At 36.6% G+C, this 21442-nt stretch overlaps 1 protein-coding gene across 5 annotated transcripts in view; it reads right to left on the bottom strand.

The window, feature by feature from the left end:
- Positions 1 to 1620: 1620 nt before the first annotated feature.
- Positions 1621 to 21442, bottom strand: part of ATP11A (ATPase phospholipid transporting 11A) — a 238865-nt gene continuing 219043 nt past the window's right edge. The window contains exons 29-31 of one of the 5 annotated variants that reach the window (XR_012469549.1): positions 21051 to 21139; positions 16790 to 16983; positions 15021 to 15106 (exon numbers count right to left, since the gene is read on the bottom strand). Coding sequence is in view for 3 of the 5 variants with exons in the window: in XM_074192057.1 (XP_074048158.1) it covers positions 14846 to 15106 (261 nt within the window). In the remaining 2 variants the exon portion in view is untranslated. Of the gene's footprint in view, positions 15107 to 16436; positions 16542 to 16789; positions 16984 to 21050; positions 21140 to 21442 lie in introns of all 5 variants that reach the window. The other 4 variants (XM_074192059.1, XM_074192058.1, XR_012469550.1 and 1 more) reach the window with 4 other exon arrangements.

Here is a 21442-nt window from a genome sequence, read left to right as displayed (position 1 = left end):
CAAATGGGAAATATTCAATGAAATATTTCAAATCCAGGTCTTCTGTACCATAGAGTTATCTTCAGTGGAATTAAAGGCATAGGAAAGGATCATTCAGGTTATTGCTAGGATTCTTCTTGGTTATCATTTAATACTCTGAGAATTCAATCAAGAGTGTCACAAAAGAGAATACCAGCCTTAGAGTTAGAAGGACCGAGTCCAAATTGGTCTCAAGACACTTACTAATTGTATGAGCTTGGCAAATCACTTAACTGTGATTGCTAAGAGAGAGAGAGAGAGAGAGAGAGAGACAAAAACAGAGAGAGACAGAGTGAGAAAGTCTCACATACATACATACACACACACACACACACACAGAATATAATTAAGTATTTAAGTGCCCTTTATGTGTCAGCACTGTATTAGGTCCTGGGGATACATAAGAAATGAAACACTCTTTGCAAATTACATTCTAATTTGTCTAATAAAGACATAAGTATATAAAGGATAAGTGTAATAAGAATTAAAACATATAAACAAACAGTTTGTTGTTTGACCCAGAGGGCATTAGCAGTTATGAGAATCAGGGTGGAAGGTAGTCCCTTTGCTGGAAGAGAAGATTTCTGGAGGGAATGCATTACAAGTCCTGGGGAGATAGCCACAGCAAAGGGATGAAGGTGGGAGATGGAGTGTCTGAAGATTAATTTGGCTGGAAGGCAGTGTGACAGGGGAAAGTATGTAGATGAAGCTAGAGAGATAGATTGGTGTCAGGTGGTGAAGGGCTTTTAAAGCTAAACAGAAGGGGCAGCTTGGTGGCACAGTAGACAGAACACTAGCCCTGGAGTCAGGAGGACCTGAGTTCAAATCCGACCTCAGACACTTAATAATTATCTGTGTGACCTTGGGCAAGTCACTTAACCCCATCGCCTTGCAAAAACCAAAAAAAGAAAACTGTAGACAAGGCACAGAAGGAAGCTCAATATAATGGTATAAGGTAGCATAAAGATGGAGTCAAGGGGTGATAAAGGAAAGTACTGGGAGAAAGGAAAAGGAAAGGTAGGCTAGGCTAAGATATTTCACCTAAAAGAGTCAAGAAAAAGGCTTTTGCAATGGGGGGGAAGGTGAAGAGAATGAGTGAGCCTTCAGAGAGGAAATAACCTACACACTCAATAGGCTATAGAAATCTATCTTACCCTAGGAGAAAAAGGAAAGGAAAGGGATGGGAGAAGGGAGAAGGGGGATGGGGGGAGGGGACGGGGTGTAGGTGTGGAAGAGAGGGAAGATTGTGGGAGAGGATAATCAGATGCTGTACACTTTTGAGTAGGGGCAGGGTGAAAGGAGAGAGAATAGAATAAATGGGAGTGGGGAGGAATAAAATGGAGGGTAATATTGTTAACAATAGCAACTGTGGGAAAAAAATATTGAAGCAACTTCTCTAAATGGACTTATGATAAAGAATTCCATCCATCCCAGAAACAGAGCTGATAGTATCTGAACACAGACTTTTTTTACTTTTTACATTTTTTACACTTTTTTTCCCCCTCTCACTTCATTTCTCTTGAAGTTTCTCAGTCTCTTTGAGGGTAGGGGAGTTTATGTTTATTTTCACAATAAGATTGTTGGGAACCTTTGTAAATGGGAGCATTGTGAATTATCTTCACCTAGTGTCCTTGAACACCAGGTATTTTACTAAGTGCCACAGGAGTGGGAGTGGATTAAAGACTGGAAAGGTATTTAAGCGCTGATGTTTTGGTGAATAAATGGAGCACTTGGAGATCTTGATGGAGTACTTGTCTTCCACCCCTCCAAAACACGTCTGGGGAAGATTGAGGGAATCCAGAACTGGTACCCAACATAAGATGTGAAAAAAAATAAATAAAAAGAAAAAACCAAATAAAGCATGTATTTAATTCTAGAGGCAACTGGAGTTGGTGAAGTATAGGAGTGAGAAGAAAATTAATATGGAAGAGATATGTGGACAAAATCTTGAGACAGAGAGATTTATAAAAAATAAATCCCTTTAGGAGGCTGTTCTAATAATCTATGCTAAGGTCATGGGGCCTGAATTAAACAATAGTTGTGTAATAACAATATCTAACACAAACAACACCTACTGTGGACCAGGCTTTATGCTAAGCACTTTATAGTCATAAACTCATTTGGTAAGTTATTATTCCTGTTTTTTCAGATGAGTAAACTTAAGCAAAGGATAAATGATTTGGCTAGGGTCACACAGTAAATGTTTGAGACTGGATTTAAACTCAAGTTTTCTTGACTCTAGGCTGGTGCTCATCTAATGAGTTGTATCTTTTAAAATTTCCATTCTTTGGTGAAGAATATCCCGCACACCCCAATCCAGCCATTGAGGTGACAGGTACTTCCTGTTTTTTAAAAAACGACTGCATATATTGGAGCTTATTGAGGTACGTCTAAGGTTCATAAACTAATATGATCCATGTTCTTAGCAGCGTTCAAGTAGATGCTGGGATGTCTCCCTGTCCCAAATGTTTGTAGAACACATTCCTGCACTAGGAGACTTTGGAGGCAGTGTTAAATGATTTGCTAGGGTCACACAGCTATTAAGTGTATGAGGTGGGATTTGAACTCAGGTCCTCCCAACTCCAGGACTGGTGGTCTACCAACTGCACAACCTAGCTACCCCTTAAGTGACTTTTAAGGACTATATTGATTCTGATATTTTCAGCTCTCCTTTGGATCAAAAGTATTCAATTGTTCCTTGGGGGTGTTTTGAAAGAAGTCAAATATTTTCCTCTGCTGTAAAACTGGAAGTTTTTCCATTTCTCTTTAAAGCTTGTAACAATGTAAGCATTGGCTCTTTAGTTAAGGACCCTCCTCTGACACTACCTGTGTCACCTTGGGTATATTACTTAATCTCCTGGAGTTACCCTTAATACCAATTCCTCATCTGTAAGATTAGGGGATTGGATTAGACGGCTTCTGAGATGCCTTACAGTTTAGGAGCTATACATTTATGATTCTTAATAATCTCATAATCAATAGAAAAGATTATGAAAACTCTTGCTCATGGTTCAAATCTATTCTAGTTTGATGGGGAATCAAAGAATCAGTCAGGCCAGTGGTGCATTTATTAATTTATTAGATTTAACTCCCTATAGTTAGATAGCTAGAACCTTGGATATGATGGTCTTCAGACTATGATAGGAGGCTGAGCTTGGACTTGGCACACCCAACTTCACCAGCCCTTTGTCAGTCTTCCTAGTAGATGTAAGATGGCCAGGATGCCGTCTCCTTCATATTAGGGCAAGTGGGGGTCATTTACAAAAAGGGGGCTTGTTTATATCAGATATCTCTTACTGGTTTTGCACTATTTCCCACTGATGTCACAAGTAGATATCATGGAATTCAACAAAGCTATAACTTTTAACGAACTCAGCCTAGAAGTTTCCAGAAAACAGCAAGAGGAACTTGAACAGCAAGGTGATTACAACCAAACATAAGTGCACAGGGGTTTTTAAAAACTGGCATCTTGAAAGCAACTTAAAATAAGCACAAACTTACTTTTTATTTTTAACAAATAAGAAACTAATATATTAGAATATTCCAAGGGAAGGAAATTCTAGGACCAATCTCGGCAATATCCCATAGTATAACTTTGACATAGTATTTCTATTTTATCTAAGGTTCCCTATTAAGACCCTTAAGTTTCTTCTTAGTTATATTGGGAAGCAGAATAACCCTTTAGAAATTTCCAAATAGCTAGCAATAGTGACAAATAGCAAAAAATAATCCCTTTTATTACCTGCCCATCATTTTATTTACATTGTCAGGATCAAAAATTTTTAAGAGCTGGAAGGGACTTTAGACATCTTTTCTTTCTGCTCCTTTATTTTATAGATTAAGAGACTTACACTCCAAAGAGATTAAGAGATGACATCCCCATACCACTGGCTGTTGGCCAAAATAGAATTTCCTGGCTGTCCTGTATGATTCCCACCTATGCCAAGCTGTATGTATATAAAATAAAGATTACTTTAAGATTTTCAAGTCTCTATGAAAAAAACTTGAGAAAAACATTTGTTTTTATTAACAAATTAATTTGTTAAAGATGTTATAGTCTGTAAATGACAGCTTGTCCTATATAGCTTTCCTCAATTTTCTTAAATCAAGTTTGGATTGTGACCAACTCATTTCATTGCCTGGCAAGCATAATTTTCTAATAATTCAAAGCAAAGCAATAAAATTTCCCAAATTTACACATCTCCCTTTACCCCAGTGCATTTGATCACACTTGAACTGGGTCATGAGACACTAGTATTTCAATGGTTTAAACACTGAAATATTTTATCCCCAAATTGAATTATCTTTGATGTGTGAGGAAAGTAAATCTTTCTATTCAAGACCTTTCCAGCAAGTTACTGAAATGGTGAATATTAGCTGTCAAATCCCTTTCAATGATGGATATTATTTGGGTCATCTCTTTTGAAGTTCATTCTCAAATATTCAACAATGTATTAGATCAATTCCATGTTCATATGAAATGGAATGTAAATATGTATCCAATTTCTATTTTGCAATGAAGCAATAAGCATTTAAAAATTTTCACTTTTTTTTTTAACATCATGGCAGTTTTCCTCTCTGCCCTTACCTTGAGCTGTCCTGTGTAAGTATTTGTTAAAGGAAAAAAATTGAGTAAAACTTGTAATTTAAATATATGATTTAGAAAAAAATCTTAGTATTCTACCCACATGGGCCTTCCTATCTTTTATTTCTTTAATTCCATGGTTTTAACATGGATTTATTAAGCACCTGTTATGTGCCATATACTGTGTTAGGTACTAGAAACAAAAATGAAACTGTCTCTACTTTCAAGAAGCTTACATTCTATCAGGGGAAACAAATTGTGGGTATAGGCATATATAAAATGGACTGAAGGCGACTGAGGGGAGAGAAGTATTAACAGCTCAAGGACCAGAGAAAGCTTGTAGGAAATGGTATTTGAAATGAGTCTGGAAGGAAGAAGGGAAGACAAAGTACATTCCAAGCATGGAGTACAAGGAGTTCAAAATCAGAGTCAAAGACTGGAGTGCACAATAAGATGGCCATAGATCAACCGGACCAAATGAGCATGACATAGTAAGAAAATTAGTAAATATTATAATTATGGCACCCTGATTTTCCATTATTTGGTAAGACTTATACCATTTTGAATCCTTTAATAAGACTGTGGAGGGAATTAAGAGTTCTGGATTTTGTTCCTTTAAGAAAAACAGATGTTAAATTTACTTTTTCTGGAGTAAAATAGAACTGCTAGCTTCTCTAACAGGTAGATCAGGATAAAGACTAATAGGATCTAGCTTCCCTGAAGCCTTTATCTGGATTGCATTTCATACTTATTTGTCAATCTTCTAGGCCTTCTTTACTCCAGATTAATGTTTTTTAAGGGCCAATTTTTGTTCTCAGGATGCAGTGATCTTAACAGTATTATAGAATGTTGTATAAGAATGAAGTTTGGCTTCAGATTCAGAAGACTGTGGGTTTGAATACTAGATTTGCTTGCTCTCTGTGAGGTCCTGTAACCAAGGACCTCAGTCTCAGCTTTTCCATCTGTAAACAGAGAATTGTAACTTCATGACCAGGTGCAATTTTTATAATAAATGCATTTTTTATTTTAGGCCAAATAATGGCATAAATCTTTAATTTGGGAACAATCTATAGACACATCTAGATTGTTCAAATCACTCCCATCTGTGAAATCTGGGAAATTTACCAGTGTAATTGAGTCTTTTAAAATTCCATTAAATCATTTTGTAAACTGATCTGAGATACATTAGAAAAGGAGGGCGGATACCTGTGCGATAAGTCATAACCTGTTCATCAATAAAATGTTTGGATTAGATGTTCATTTCATGTGAACCATGAATTTGCATGTGTATCTCCAGGACTTACTATCATCCTATTACTACCACAATCTGGATTTTGTGCAGAATTGATAGAATTAGGATCTTTAGATAACTGTATTCTACAAATTCTGATTTTTAAAGCCTGATATTTCCTTGTAAATATTTATGACAGTTTCTTGAATGGGGATAAATGACATCATTTGCAAATTGGCTAATAATATTAAAACAACATTATCAATGTTTATGCCATATAATTAGGAATGACTTCACAAAGCAGCAGCTAATCAAGTCTATAAGAATGGACTTTTAAAAACTATTAAAGTATTAGATATGAAATTGTGACATTTACCATAAATTCCTCATGTATGCTTTGGCTCTGATAAATGCTTTCCCTGGGTTTGCTGAGTCCCATACCTAACATGCTAAGTAAACAAATGAAACTCCTGGTTAATTTTTTTTGTTTGTTTCTTTAATAAACAGGTAACATCTGCAAAGGACTTTTTTTTTAGGATTTTTTGCAAGGCAAATGGGGTTAAGTGGCTTGCCCAAGGCCACACAGCTAGGTAATTATTAAGTGTCTGAGACCGGATTTGAACCCAGATAATCCTGACTCCAGGGCTGGTGCTTTATCCACTGCGCCACCTAGCTGCCTCTGCAAAAAACTTTTAACTATTAACACATGTAATCATAATGCATCTGATTTGATCCTTTTAAGAGAGGTTTTTATTTCTCATTTAAAAAATTTTTATTTTGAAGTGAAACCAAAACACAACATTTCTTTCATGAGTTCAAGAAGGTTCTTCCATATTACTTTATTGTTATTTCATTGTGTAAAGTTCTCATTTTTTTTTCCTCCCTGAAAAGTGAGACTTACCTGAATATTAATTTCAGATGGTAGCAGATTTCCCAAATGAATCAGATGATTGTTTGTGCACCTAAAAGACAGGTGCAAAACACCATTTTTTTTTTTGGCACCTGCAGCACTACAAATCCAATGTGCCATATTTGGTTTAAATAAACCTGTGTTCCTATCTGAATATGCAATCAGCCACAGCCACTTTTATTTGTATGATCACACATTCCTTTCACCTAAGACAGGTGTATAGATTGGAAGGTGTCCCATTAAAAAAAAATACCAAACCAAAAAAAACCCCTCATCCCTCATACTTTCAGCCCTACTGACTGCCTTTAATTCCTCGTGAGAAAATGAAATAGAAGCTTGTGTGATGTCATACTGGGGTCTGGGGATTTTTCTGGGGCAATTAGCATCTTTCATCTACAAAGCCTCATAAAATATTCCTGTTAATTAAGAGATGACATAGTAGAGTTGTTTTAGAAATATTAAACAAATGCTTTCCTAATCTTCCTTTCCAAACATTTTCTCTTCCTTAACTCAGATGAGCTCTTATTATTCCTTCTTTACCTTAATTCAGACTACCTCTCTTCCCCCTGCCACCCCCCATTTCTGTACCAACTTTCCTACATTTTTCAATCCCAATTCTATAAATTCTTAAGGGATGTGATTGAGTCTTATGGAGTCCATGAACTTTTCCCCCCATTTGTGATAGCCAAGGAGTATCTGAATTTTAGAACTGAGTTCATAGGATCACAGATTTAGAACTGGAAGGCAGCTCACAGATTCTTTAGTTACAGCACTGAGTGAGTGACTTGCTAAATATCAACATAGAATGCAGCGGCACTAGGTCCCCTGATTCCAAATCCAGTTTCTTGTCATTGCATCAGGTTTCCTCATTCCAAGTTCAGAAAAAGGGATGAAACTGCAGGGAGTAGGAAGGAAGCATTTGGAAAGGTTATCACCAATACCAAAGATAAACCACAGAGAGCAAAAATATGTTCCCTTTCACCTTTAAAAATAACTATACTGGGCAAAAGAGGAGGATTAAAACATGGAAAGGAAGACTTCTCTGGGTAGTTGGTATTTTTTTGTAATTTTTTTTAAAAATTTAAGGCAATGGAGTTAAGTGACTTGCCCAAGGTCACACTTGAACTCAGGGCCTCCCGACTCCAGGGCTGGTTCCCTATCCACAGCGCCACCTAGCTGCTCCAGCTCTGGGTAGTTGGAAAGATAACAAATGAAAGAGAGACTTCGAAGGTGGGCAGCTCAATCTTATTTTGTTTTCTATTGCCAACAATAATCTTTGGAATAAGGATAATGATACAAAAAATTGTTAAGAAATTGAAATCACAAAATAATGAGATGGTTAAGACCTAGTTTCCCTTGACAAGTCCAACTTCCCTGACTTTAGAAATAAGGAAAGAGAAGATTAGGGTTCAAGTGACTTGTCTAAGTCATTCCCAAAAGTAATAAGAGGCCAGAGCTAGGATTCAAATCAAGGTCTTTTTCTACCTTCTTATATTACTGGGAAAAATCCTAGCACATAAGAGAGTGCTTCAATAAATGCTTATTAAATTCAGCTCTTGATTTAGCATTAACTTTAAAAAAAATCATGCTGTGTTCATACCCACATGTGACTGATGAATTCTACATGCAAAGTGGCAAAGGAGATACTATATTAAGGAAAATACATGATTAAAAATGAGGTGTTTTCTCATATAGAAAAAATAGGAAAATTCTGATGGTCAGTCCAAGCAGCACCTTGATACTCTAAGATATAAAAAGAATGGCAGAGAGAGAAGCCTTTGAAGAGAATTTATGGGAAAAGTAAAGAATCTCTCAGAACGAGAAGGTATAAAGGGACAAAAGCAAAGGTAGCAGAAGTTTTTAGAAAATATATTTCCCTTTCTCATCCTTTAAAAGATTTCAATGTACAGGTTCAACTGTCCAGTCTTGTGAGATAACTAGAATGTCAAAAAGGTGTCTTTGATGTTTCTTGACCTGGCTTTTAATTCTTTTCTTTTTTTATTCTGCCTTTTACCCCAAATAGATAACTTGGAGTGCATAAAACAATTCAAAGTGAAAAAATGATGGGTGTGAGTAGCATACTTATGCCTATATTATATCTTCCTGCATATTCTTTGTACCACCCCCTCCCCAGTAATTTAACCATTTGCTTTTGTTGTTTAGCCTTAGGGAGGAACCATGGTCCTCTAGTTCCATCTTTACATCAGCATTAAGAAACATTAAGGCAATGGATTCAAAGAGCTTCTACTTTTTTAGCTTTTCATGGGTATTTGTGCTTATGGGGAATCTCAGTGTATTTCTTATGAATATATGTGCTGTCTTAGTTTACCGCTAAGGGGAAAGATTCTGTCCAAAAAATAATGATTAAATACTTACAATGTTTGAAGCACTTTAGAGGCTGGTAAATACAAAGATGAACAAGTCAGATTTCTGCTTTTGTGGATTTTATCACCTTCTGGTAGGGTCTGCAATTGATATGAAGAGGACCTTCGTCCTCTTCCCTCTGCCTTTGTGGGTTGATGACAATTCTAACAACTCTATGAAGTGACTTGATCGATGAAGAACAGAAGAACTAAGAAGTAGAGTTGGGATCAGAATCCAGGGCTTTTAACTCTAAATCCAAATTTTGAAACTTGAATATAGCCAGAAACTAGATGGAGTTTCCAAACAATTCAAAAAAGAGCTGAAAACCCCACCTGGGGAATTAATGCATATGATTCTAGGTGCCTAGTCTTTTATCATATTTGAAAACTAAGGTCTTTCATTTTCATAAGGGGAAAAGCCCTATGCAGCTAATATTCTATCATGCATAATCGTTCCAGATTTCCAAACCAGTTCTTGCTTGTGAATAGAGAAGTTCAGAAAGATTTCTTTAGCTTGATAAGGGTGAGGGATGGATCATTATTTTGTTTTACTGTTTGTTGTCACTAAAACTCTACTGTAATAATCAATGGAAAAATGTATTTACAAATAAAAATACCCAAGTAAATTAGCCCTCATTCTCAAATTAGGAGTACAAAGCCATTGATGGAAATTTTAATTCTATCACTCATTTTTAGTTATAATTTAACAGAAATTGGCAAAGTCATCCCTTTTTTTTGTTTGTGGAGAAACTAAACCAGCCATTTTTTCCTTTATTGCAAGCAGTGTGATTTCCTGCTATAATCTACAGAAAAGTCCCCAAACTGAATTTTAACAAGTCATATTCTGATATCTTCAGAAATTAAAATTAAGGAACAGCAGCATACAAAATAAACTTTACAGAAATGTTGGAATTATTTGAGTCCACAGTTTGACTTTTCAGAGCAGGTTAATGAACTGTTATCAATTAAACATTACTGTTTAAAGGCTGATTTATTATATATTAAATGCACCTATTGAATTTAACAATTAAAAAAGAAATGTCAATATTTCATGATGATGACAACTACAGATACCATTTATGTTAAATACAGTGGTAACTATTTTTTCTTCCAATGGCATTTTTGGAAGATTTGTTTTTATATTACATAATGGATGGATATTTTCAATGGCAATGCATATACACACATAATAATTTCAGTCAGAGACAATGTACAGTATATTAAAATTCTGTATATTTTGATAAAGTAAAAAATAAAGCTATATAAACTGATCTTTAGATTTTTTTTTCTGCAAAAGTAGAATCACACTTTTATAATACTTCCAACAAGTTTCCATTAAAGCTTTGTTTATAGACACATTATCAGAATGATTCTTGTCCCCCAGTTCCCCTAAACCCTGGCTTAAAAAAAAACAAAAAAAAAAACTGCAGTGGCTCACCGGCATTTTTCTCCCTGTTTGAAAGTTGCATACCCATAGGATCCAGACAAATGGGTGACACCAGAAAAATGAGTGTTGCAAGAAAGAAAGATCCAAGCCTTTATATTATGTGCCAAATAAATAATCTTAATTCTATTAAGAAAAAAAAAAAGGTCATTATTTCTTACTAACCAGTGAAGAAATACATCAAAATTCAGTGGTTAAGAAAAAGACAAAGCTTGAAATATTTTCTTCAGCTTTCACAGAACATTTGGTTGATGTCTATTTAAAACAGTTCTAACAGCATGTATGAAACATTTTTGTTAAAGCTGTAACAGTTTAATCAAGGCAAGCGAGGAAGTGATATAAAATCTGTCATTCTCCTCTCTTGCTCCAACATGCTTCTTCCTCCTAAATCTATCCCAGATAAATTGTAGGTTACATTCGCTGCAATGAATGTCAAAGTCCAACATGAGATACAACTCTCACACATCTTTCATATTTGGTTGGCTTTGTTCACTCAACTGAATCAAATATGTAGGGGAGTTTTGTTGAAATCAGAATTGACCCAGAGACAACTACCTTTCTTCACATGATTTTGGGAATGGGGTTTTCCCTGCCCACAGAGGGCACCCAAAGAGAACAGGAGTACCTCTGCTTCTTGGCCCCCCTTCATTGAGCTGGTCTCTCTGAGGGAGGAAGATCTCTGTCCAGAAATTTTGTTGTGGGGATGCCTAACCAACCTGCCTATTGAAGAAAGGCTTGCTAGAATAGAAGACCTTTGCCAAGACCTATCAGCCAGATGCAAGAGGGGGTTCCGCTTTCCCAGAAGTGGAGAGAGCTGCCTCCTGGGGAGAGTGGAATGAAGTCTAGAAACAGGAAAAGGGGAGGGATGATAAAGATTAAAGAAAGGAGTGTGGTTATGTATGCGTATAAGTGTTCATGGTCATGAGTCGGCATGGGGTTGGAAGTAAAAGGGGCATGGAAATAAAGACAAGATCACTTGATACAGTAAAAAAAAACTTCTCTAAGGAAAGAGAGTGGGAACAGTAAAGTTTGCATTCAAATACAGTAAATCATAACTTTGTCACTTATTACTATCTGACACCAGAGGTATTGTGGCATATTAAATATAATCCTGGGCTTTGAGCTAGAAAGACCAGGGTTCAAATTTTGCTTCTGATTAGAAACTTCCTCTGTATGCCTGGAAAAGTCACTTAACTGCTATGAGCCTCAAGTAAACTCCTTAGGATTTCATTTTGGAGTCATAGACTGGTTTTGGTTTACTTTGGTGACCAGACTCCCCACTCCAGAAGTCCCATACATTGGTGAAACCATAGTTTCCTCATTATCTCTATGTAACATCTTAATAGGATTTTTAAAACCTAGGGCATGGAGCAGATTCTTATATAACCTGCAACCATTATAAGGCAAATATGATAAGAACTAATTAATAAATGAATCAGATATAAAAAATGCCATTTCACTGGGGTCCTCCTTTTCTCCATTTCACTGATCCTGGCCTAACATCTGCATCTCTTCCCACCCCTATAGTTTATTCAAAATACCTACACAAATCTATTTGACAATTCTTCAGGCTATTTTCTAAAACACATTTTAGACTCTGAAAAGTCTTAGTGATCTTTGATGAAAGAATTAAATTGTCAAAAGGATGTAGTAAACTTTTGGTTGTAGGCAGAGTGGGAATCCAGCATATTCAATCACCAAACAAGAATTTTCTTATTTAAGGCAAAAGGATGGAAATGAGTAAAAAAAAAAATCAAATAGGATGATGTTGCAAAGGATTAAGGTGAAAAAACTTCGCAAACTACGATTTGGAGATGTGCCTTACAGTAATTACTACCATCAAAAACAGCAATAGTTTAGGAGAAAGAGAAAGCAAGAAATCGCATCTGAAATTTTCACATTCATCAGATTTTTAAACATTCAGTCACAACTATCAGCAAAATTTAAATGTAAAGTGGCCAAAACCCATAAAATTAAAAAAAACTTTTCAAAACATACTTAAAAAATTAGAAATGGTGTGTTAACAAATGAATGCATAAAAGAGATATATAAACAGCTATGAAAAATATTTCAGTGCAAAGGCAATTTTAAGATTTCTAAAAAAATACATTACAAATAATTTGTTAACTAAATGCACAGGAAATTTGTCACCACTACAGGTATTACATTTATACCCATATTAGGTTTTAAAAAAATCTTTAAAAATACATACACCAGTGTTTATGAATGGTATGATTCTGAATGTGACATCCAAGTCATCCAATGACTAAGTTTATAATACTGCTAAGAGCCCATGACAGAACAGAATTACTTGAAACTGAAAGGGTTCTTATTGAAACGCTAACATTAAATCTTCAGTCTAAAAATGCTATGATTCTTAGTCTGTAGGGCAGTAAAATGACTTCTTGTTGACAGTCAAACTTTATTCAGCCTAATCTTTGGTATGATAAGTGCTCATAATTCATTTAAACATTCCATCAACTTTAAAATAATTCACTGGTTCTTGTCATTAGTACTCAATTTAGGAAAAAAAATTCTCTATAATTCAAATATATCTTTTTTAAAGTGAAACCCTATGCTCTCAATGACTAACCTTGAATGCCCATAAGCCTAACATTAAACATCTAAAGGCAAGCTCCCAGTGTGATGACTACATATACCATTTTCTCATCATCACACAAGGCATTCTGGGAACAGGTAGTTACTTAGATGTGGTCCTTGGATGAGGCCTTTCGAAAAAGGTCCATGTTTTCACTGTTTATGTTTGACTCTCTCAAATTGAAATAAGCAAATTTAATGGACATTCAAACATGTCATGGAGAGTGTTCATATAAACAAACACTGGGTATGTAAAAATAATGGGAACTTTTAAAGCAATCCTTCAATCATTTACACCTTCCCAAGACAGAGGACACACCAAGTTTTTAGCGTAAGGTTTGGTAAACACTAGAGAGCCTTGGAAGAAGTACAAGCTGGCTGTATTGCTTTTAAAAAATTGAAAGGCTATCTTGTAACCATATCCTTTCAATCTGAAATAGTTTTAGTTCATTTTGAAAGACAATTGCTACCTGATGGTTATGTCTCAGAAAATGAGATTCCTGATTTCCCTTTCACTACAACACAGGGTGCTGTATGATGACATTATAGTCAATCATTTGTGCCAAAGCCCCCTGGCAATTGTCCTTAATTAGTACTACCCCCCCATCCCCATTTAAAGCCCCTGAAATAAAATTTTCCATCAGCAGGAAACCAAGAAACTTCATTCTTTGAAGTCTGACAAAATATTACCTCAGAGCTCTCAGAGGAAAAGCTAAGTTATCATTATTTCCTAATTTGTACCAAGTATATTGGCTCACACAGTCATACACATAAACACTTTTCTCCATGGAAGCAGTGAGGTGATGGAAAGGGAGTAAAAATGAACTAAATTTATTCTAACTTTTCTAGGACATATTGTGATAAATGAACACATGCAGCACAAGCGACTTTGGGTTTGACATGTAAAATGCCAGTACTACCTTTGATAACCAGCTTCCCTTTGGAGGAGCAAACATAAAAGTATTGTTTCTTTTTTGCACTAGAAAACATGATATACATGACCACACAGATGCCCAATTTGGCCATGGCCACTTAGAAAACATGAACATTAGAAGAGCATTTCCTGACAAGAGATGATCACAGAGGCAACGTCAGCTTGTTTGACAGACAAAGTATGGGAAGAAAACTGTTTTGAAGAGCCAGGGAAGAAGAAGGATGAAGAGAAATATCACGAACAGCTGTGAAATGCATGAAGGGACTGTCACTGGAGATATCTGAGGTCAAAGCTTCTGGCTCAAAACTGAACTGCTGCTATCAAAATGAAGGTCATTCACTGAGACTATCTACTTCAAGTGACAGTAAGTGACTGAAGACAATAGAAGAAAGTAATGGATGTGCCAAAAAAAAAGGAAAGAAAAACTCAAAACTTTTTAACATAGAACATGGGGACTTCTAAGTGCTACCAGTCTCACAGTACCAGACTGTGTAAGATGTTCACTGCTTTAGCAGTTCAAATTTTTATTTTTTGAAGAGGCCACATCAGGCCTGGAAGGACAGAGACTTCAGGCTCTCAGTTCTGTCTGCCTAATCATTACTCCAGACAGTGAGAGCCAAGTACTTAGTTTTATTATGTATTTGTTCCCTCTTCTGGAAACAGAATACACACACATGCACACATATGCATACACACACACACGCACACACACACGCGAACATTCAAAAATGCAGTTCTTTAAAGGCTTGAATTGGTGATCTGTCATACGGGCGTTTCCAAACCTGATCCATGATAGTAGTGTCTTGCACTGGACTTGTAACAGTTATTGGAAAAATTAAACCCAAGTGGGAGGACTGAATAATCCTGACTGTTCCAGTATGTCAGCATCACTTTTTTAGAATGAGGAGGAGACCTTGCGGCGGGGGGAGAACTGGTGAGCTCATTGCTTCGATAGGTTGGACTTGATAGAGAGGCAAGAGGAGTGAATTCTGAAATACAGTCTTGACATTGCCTTGAAGAGTTCTGTCAAGAGAGAAGAAGATACAGTCAGTGCCCAATGTAGGAGGTGTGTCATTTCAAAACTGAGCCAGACAATGTGCTTTGTCTAAGAATTTTTCTACTGGCTCTATAGTATTACGTCTGCTGCTTACCCTTCGGATTTACAATTTGTGCCCATTAATACCTGATCCTAGAAAGCAGCTTCTCCCAATCTCCACCTTTCCCTCTCAGTTGCACTAGTAAAGCCACCACGATGCTAACCCAAGAATGGCCAGAAGCGGGGGAGCCAAGACATGGGGGTGGGCTAGAGTCGCTGTATTTCAGGGCATTATCACCTCTCCTAGATCTCTAAGTGACCTCTGAGAAGCCCCAAAGCATGAGTGAAGTGTGATTATTTACTTTCAAGAGTGCCGACCCACAAAGACAGGAAGACAAGGACTCACCCAGTGTTAGTGCATCCTTTCCCAACACACACAGATTCAAGGATAAACAGCCATATTGACTAAGCACATCGAGATCATCTTCAGAGCTTACTCTTATTTTTGTACATGCCACAGACCAATGTGGTTTGTGTGACTTCTCACTAATAGCCCAAGAGGGCTGATATATCATAAAAACATAAGATTAACTATATAGGAAGAGAATAAACAAAAAACTGAGCAATATCAAACTTTTAATACATGTTTCAAGTTTGACAGAGTACTGATATTTTTTTTCAGAATTAGATGATAAATGTGCTTGTCAAACCCAAAGTCTTTATGTTAGAAAGATGCTTTATGAACACATATATTCAACACAATCTTCACATACTTTTAGGCCCCAGACCATGATCAATTTAGTACAGGTAATATTTAAGATGGGCTAATGTCCAACATTAGTCTGAGGGACTAACTAATATTGTTCAATGTAAACCAAAATCACAGAAAGCATTAACTCATGGTATCTTTTTCTGGTTGATCCTTTAACTTACAATGCTAACATGTCACAGGTCCAGAAGGATTTGTATATTTTGGCTACAATGAATATTAGCAAGTCAGACTGGCTAAAGTTGCACATGAGAACACTGATGAATATTAGTCATTAAGACACATACATAAATGGGTACATATGCACATACATAAACACAATACACTTTGTTATGCAATTGTCACTCTCAGGCAGATAACTTACCTGGGAATATCAAATATTTAAGTATAAAAATTAGGTTCTCCTACAAACCAAATAATTTTGACTTAAAAAAAAACAAACGGCAAAGCACAGCAAAAACTTTGGAGGAAAAATGGACAGTTTCAGAGTTATCACCGCACACCAATAAAGTGACTCCAAACTGGCACCATCTGTGCAATACTGTTACCTATCAATGAGCTAATTATGCTTCGGAGGACGTAAGAGATCCTTCAAGGAGGGGCCCATCGTAGGTCGCCACTGCCTGTACAGTTGGTTTTTGTTTCATAATCTTCTGCAAGGATGAGGAAAAACACTGAGACTGTTGCCCACATACATGAGGGAAATCTGAATGGATTGTCTCGAGGTCTGAGCATCTGATTCCCTGACCTCAAGACAGATTCACAGAGCTTCGGCCCAGAGCCTACCTTGGTGACTCTACTTTCATAAGGCCCTGTCTGTCTCTATGGCTCTCATCCCTTAAACCCTTTCATCTGAATTCATGGGCCCATTATTGATCCTACTGTCAGACTAAATACAAACCTGATGAAAGCTGAAGTCACTTGTTTTATACCATGAGACACCACCTCTGGCTATGTTCTCCGGTGCCTCTTGGATCACGTAAAAAGGGAACTATCTCTGTTTTGCTCATGGGACTTTCATCATCATACAGTCAAACACGCAGTAGGAAAGTATGTTGCCACTGGCTGTTAAATATTCAACGCAATTAAGTACCTCTGGGGGGGGAAGGAAAGCAAAGGTTTAGAGAAATCAATGAAGGCAAATTGATTTTTTTATTTGTGAGTGCCAATTTCCAGGGCATGCAGGAAATACAGTAAGGAAGAGCAGGCTTCCCTTCTCATCCGTGACAGTGATGCTGAACTGACCAGAAGAGAACTGTATCCAAGGTTGGGTATGTGAGGGGGGAAAAGAAGAGCCTACTTTCCCCAAATACATGTGCTGCATTCTGGAGATAAGAAACATGAGTGAAGTCACTGACTGTCCACAATGTATGTGCAGTAAAAAGTCAAATTCATGGGCACAGTTCTTGCTTACAATGTGGTAGGAGACTCCACAGGACCTGCCAAGAACACAGACAGGGTGAGCTTCCAGGAGAGCTCATACCAGAAAGCCCGTTGCATGGTCCACATGGCCCTCTGAGATATTTCCCAGGCAGTGATGAAGTTCCTGCTCTTCTGCTAAGAGCACTGCTGAAGGTTCCTCAAGAGGCCTCAATGGCCCCTTGAACAAAACTAAAATAGTGGCCAGTAATCAGAAAGAAGAGTTCTAGTAAGAGAAATGAAATCCAAAAGATTGAACATTGTGATGTTCAAAATGGTCCCCAATGGGTTGGGCTGGCCTTCTTCCGGTGCTCTATTCAAACTTGGTCAGTCCCCAGTCAAATGTGAAAAAGAGTGATGGACAACTGCAAATGGTGTGCTTAACTTGCATTGGTGAAATGTTTTCATATAAAATAAGGGAAAAGAAAAAATAAAAAAAGATGGAGTACAGGATGGAAAGAGGCTTGGTGCCTCTGAAAATTTTTACAGAGAAAGGTAGAAAACAACAATAAAATGTAGTCCATATAAAGATTAAATAACTGCTTAATTCCTCCAAAGTTTTGCAGAACACTGGATAGTTTAAATTCCATCATAGAAAAATGTGTTTTGCATGTGCCGTGAATATTTCGGTTTTGGTTCACTGATCTTTATTTTCACATGGCTAAGTAGTGAACATAAATAGTTGTTCACATGCCCTAGAGATGAATGCTCAATGGTCTAAAGGCCTCAATACCTTCCACTGCTGTGGAAATTAAAGACAGTGATCAGTGATGACATTTTCCAGCTTTGGTAAATTACTTAAAAGTAAAACAGCCTCTTTAAATTAAGTCTCTAATCAGTACTAGTTCTAGAAAATTGTTTGGAGATGAATTTGGTAAGGCTAAAATCAACTGCACTAGAACGATCTTTGCCTTATATGATATTCCTTGTAATTTCATCCTCCATGATTTCAAATACAAAGATGGAATTCTGTGATTCACTAGAACATATGTTGATGACCCTAGATTATAAAAAAAAATTTAGATTGGACTAAGCCATTTTAATTTACTTAAAAGTACATTTGTGTTTAATCACCTCAATCCAAAAGTAATTGTAGAGTCAAATGTTTTTGAGGAATTTTTTTGTTTGATTTGACCCAGACTTATAATTCCATCAATTTAGGGAGCTCCTAGCATGGAAACTCTCTTTACTTACATGGATCAGTAACAACTCTGTAGCTTAAGGACACTGAGAATTATGTGATCCTATAAGCCATTCCAGGTCAGGGCTTGACCTCAAGTCCTACTGACTCCAAGGCAGGGTCACCATTAAGGCACATTGTTTCTCAATCAACAGTTTTTAAGAGAAAAAAAGTTCCCTGCTCTTTTAAAAAGATATTTGTGCAATATACTGCTTTTAGTAGAATGGCAGCATTATCAGATGCCAACAGAGATGTATTCATTACATATTAACAATCACCCCAGAAACAGCTGATCCAGATAATAACTTCTGTCTACTATGCCTTTCTGGGTTAGGAGCTGTTGAAGATTGTTTTAATATTGTAAGGGAAAAGTAGACTTGGATGGTATTAAACCATTCCTCACAGGAACTGGAGCTGAGTTATGGGAGTTTTAAGAAAATACATATGATACAGGGTCTTTTGGAAAAGCAGGGCTGATGATATGTTTCATTCATTCATTTTCTCACTCCTTGATTCCTCCACACAGTACTTTTGGGAAGGCTAATTAAGAGAAACTAAGAAAAGATAGGGGTGAGGAGTTTGGGAAAACAGTCTCCCAGGAATGTTATCTCCTTTCCTTTTTCTATTCTCAGTCCTGCCATTTAAGAACTCAGCAGGCAGAAGAGGAAGAAGACAGTCCTGGGAGCATCAAAAATCAATGTTTAAAATGTATAATAGACCACAAGCTCCTCTCCCTCCTAAATTTTCTCCTTTCCCTGCTTCCCAGCCAACTACAGTTCTCAACCTCCTCATTACCCCAGAGTACTCAGCTCTGCATCTGGAGATAAAGTGAGTAATACCTCCTAAAATATATCTTAAGAAAAGAGGTGATAGGGAAGGTAAGCCAAAGAAGTATGCCTGGGAGGTTCTAGTATCTTACTTGAAGCCCCATCTTGAGTCCTGGTCCCTCTTCCTCATTTCCAATTACTGGTAAAACTTTCCTCACACTTTTCTTTTCTTATCATCAGTTCCTCTCACAGGCCACATTCAAACTATCACCAGTGACTTGAGATCAGAGGGTCTCAGTCCTAATCAATTTTATCCTTCATAACTGGGAAGGTTCCAGTTCCTGGTCTTCCAAACGGAACTGAGTATTTCTCTACAGATATGTTGTTACACATTGTCAGGTTTTAGAGTATTTCCAGTACAGCATCAGAGACATCATATGTTAATGCCATTTTCCTAGTCAGACTTGAAAGGCCAAGTTTATAACAGTGGTTTTTTAAATAGGAAAACTCAACAGCATTTCAAATATCCAACTTAAATGTGAAATTTTGGTATATACGATCCAAATATTGGAGGTTGTTTGAACTAAAGTAACAACTTTTTCAAAATATCTTTACTATGGGGCAGACTAAATGTATTTAAATGTAGGAACAAGAAACAAATAAATGATTTGGATTCATTTATCTTGAAATATTGACTCTGGATAAAAAGGACTACAAATCAGGATATGATGCTATTACCTAAGCTCTTAATGACATCTAAAAAACCCAGAGATTTTTTCAGAACTTTTTCCCTAATAAAAGTCATCAAATTTTATTCTATGAATTTAAGCAGTCTTAAACTTTTGTATAAAACAGTATTCTTCCCTTGTTTATTCCAGTAACAGCACACACTATATTTCAGAGAGCTGATTAATGATCTTTAATGAGCTTGTTTTAGAATTGTAGTTGAGAGCTGGAAATCATGCCAACACCAATAACATCCTACTCAAGGGTGTGTCTTTTTGGGGTACAGTTGAGTTGCAAATACACCTGGTATATGTATCAGTACCAGAATTTGAAATGTGACTATGAGAATTTAATATGGATCAGATCTGTTCCATATAGTACTTCATGAGATAAAGACACTAAAAGATACTGGTCTCTCATGAAGTAACTAAAGGACCAATATAGTGTAAAAGAACACTGGACTTAGAAAGAGGAAGAGCCCTGGGTTGTCCTGGTTAAATAGCTGTGAGACCTTTTTGGTAAATCACTTAATTTCTATCATCTTCAGCTTCCTCTTCTGAAAAATAATGAAAAATAATGCCTCTTCCACCTGCCTTACAGTGTCACTCTACATAATAAGAGTTTAAATCAAGTGTTCTCTTAATATAGTTGGTAGTGGGTATTGAATATTAGTCAACAGTTATTAATATGGGAAAATAATCAAAGGTTATATTTCCTATTTTTCTGGGGAAACTATGTTATGTTTTGATGTTTAAAAAGAAGATACATTGACAATCTGTAATTTTGCAGCACAGGTATTCCCTCTGTCAAAGTAGATTGAATCCCGTTCATAATTTAGTAGAAAATTTAGCAGAGATGTCTGAGACTCAATGGAGTAATGTGCCTTGCTCAGGGTCACATAGCTAGCAAATGTCAGAGGAAGGATTTGAACCCTGGTCTTTCCTTTTCCAAGTCCAGCACTCTATTATGATGCCTCTGGTATAAACATGAGTGTGTAATAAATGTTCTTGATATTATAGTAAAAACATCTACTGTCCTCCAAGCATGCAAAAAGGCAGAAAAAGAGTCACCTTGTGTTCCGTTAGAAACTCAGACTGCTGGAAGTCTGAGAAAGCATAAAGATGGTAGACTGCTCAACAGAAAGGCACTGATGCTTAGTCTGCCATTCCCAGAAGGTTCAGGAGGTACCCATGCACATCATTTATGTTTAAATAAGGTAGTAGTTATTTAGGCAAAACAGGTTGGAAGATGAAAGGAAATGAGGAAAGGGGAGAGAGAAACACAAGGCAATAAGTCTGGTTAAAAGCTAACAACTTCTCAGTGCATATAAATGCTGTTCATACTAAGAAAATAGAAATGGCATTGCTAAGATCCCCAAATAGACTTTTTTCCTTCCTGAACCCTGACTCTCAGCAATGCTATCCCAGCATTATGCCAAGGTTTTTTGTTTTCTTTCTTATTC

Source organism: Macrotis lagotis, chromosome 6, assembly GCF_037893015.1.
Source record: "Macrotis lagotis isolate mMagLag1 chromosome 6, bilby.v1.9.chrom.fasta, whole genome shotgun sequence".
In the NCBI taxonomy this organism is placed as follows: Eukaryota; Metazoa; Chordata; class Mammalia; order Peramelemorphia; family Peramelidae; genus Macrotis; species Macrotis lagotis.
The sequence above is the reverse complement of the archived record's forward strand: the minus strand, read 5'-3'. Positions and strand labels throughout refer to the sequence as shown.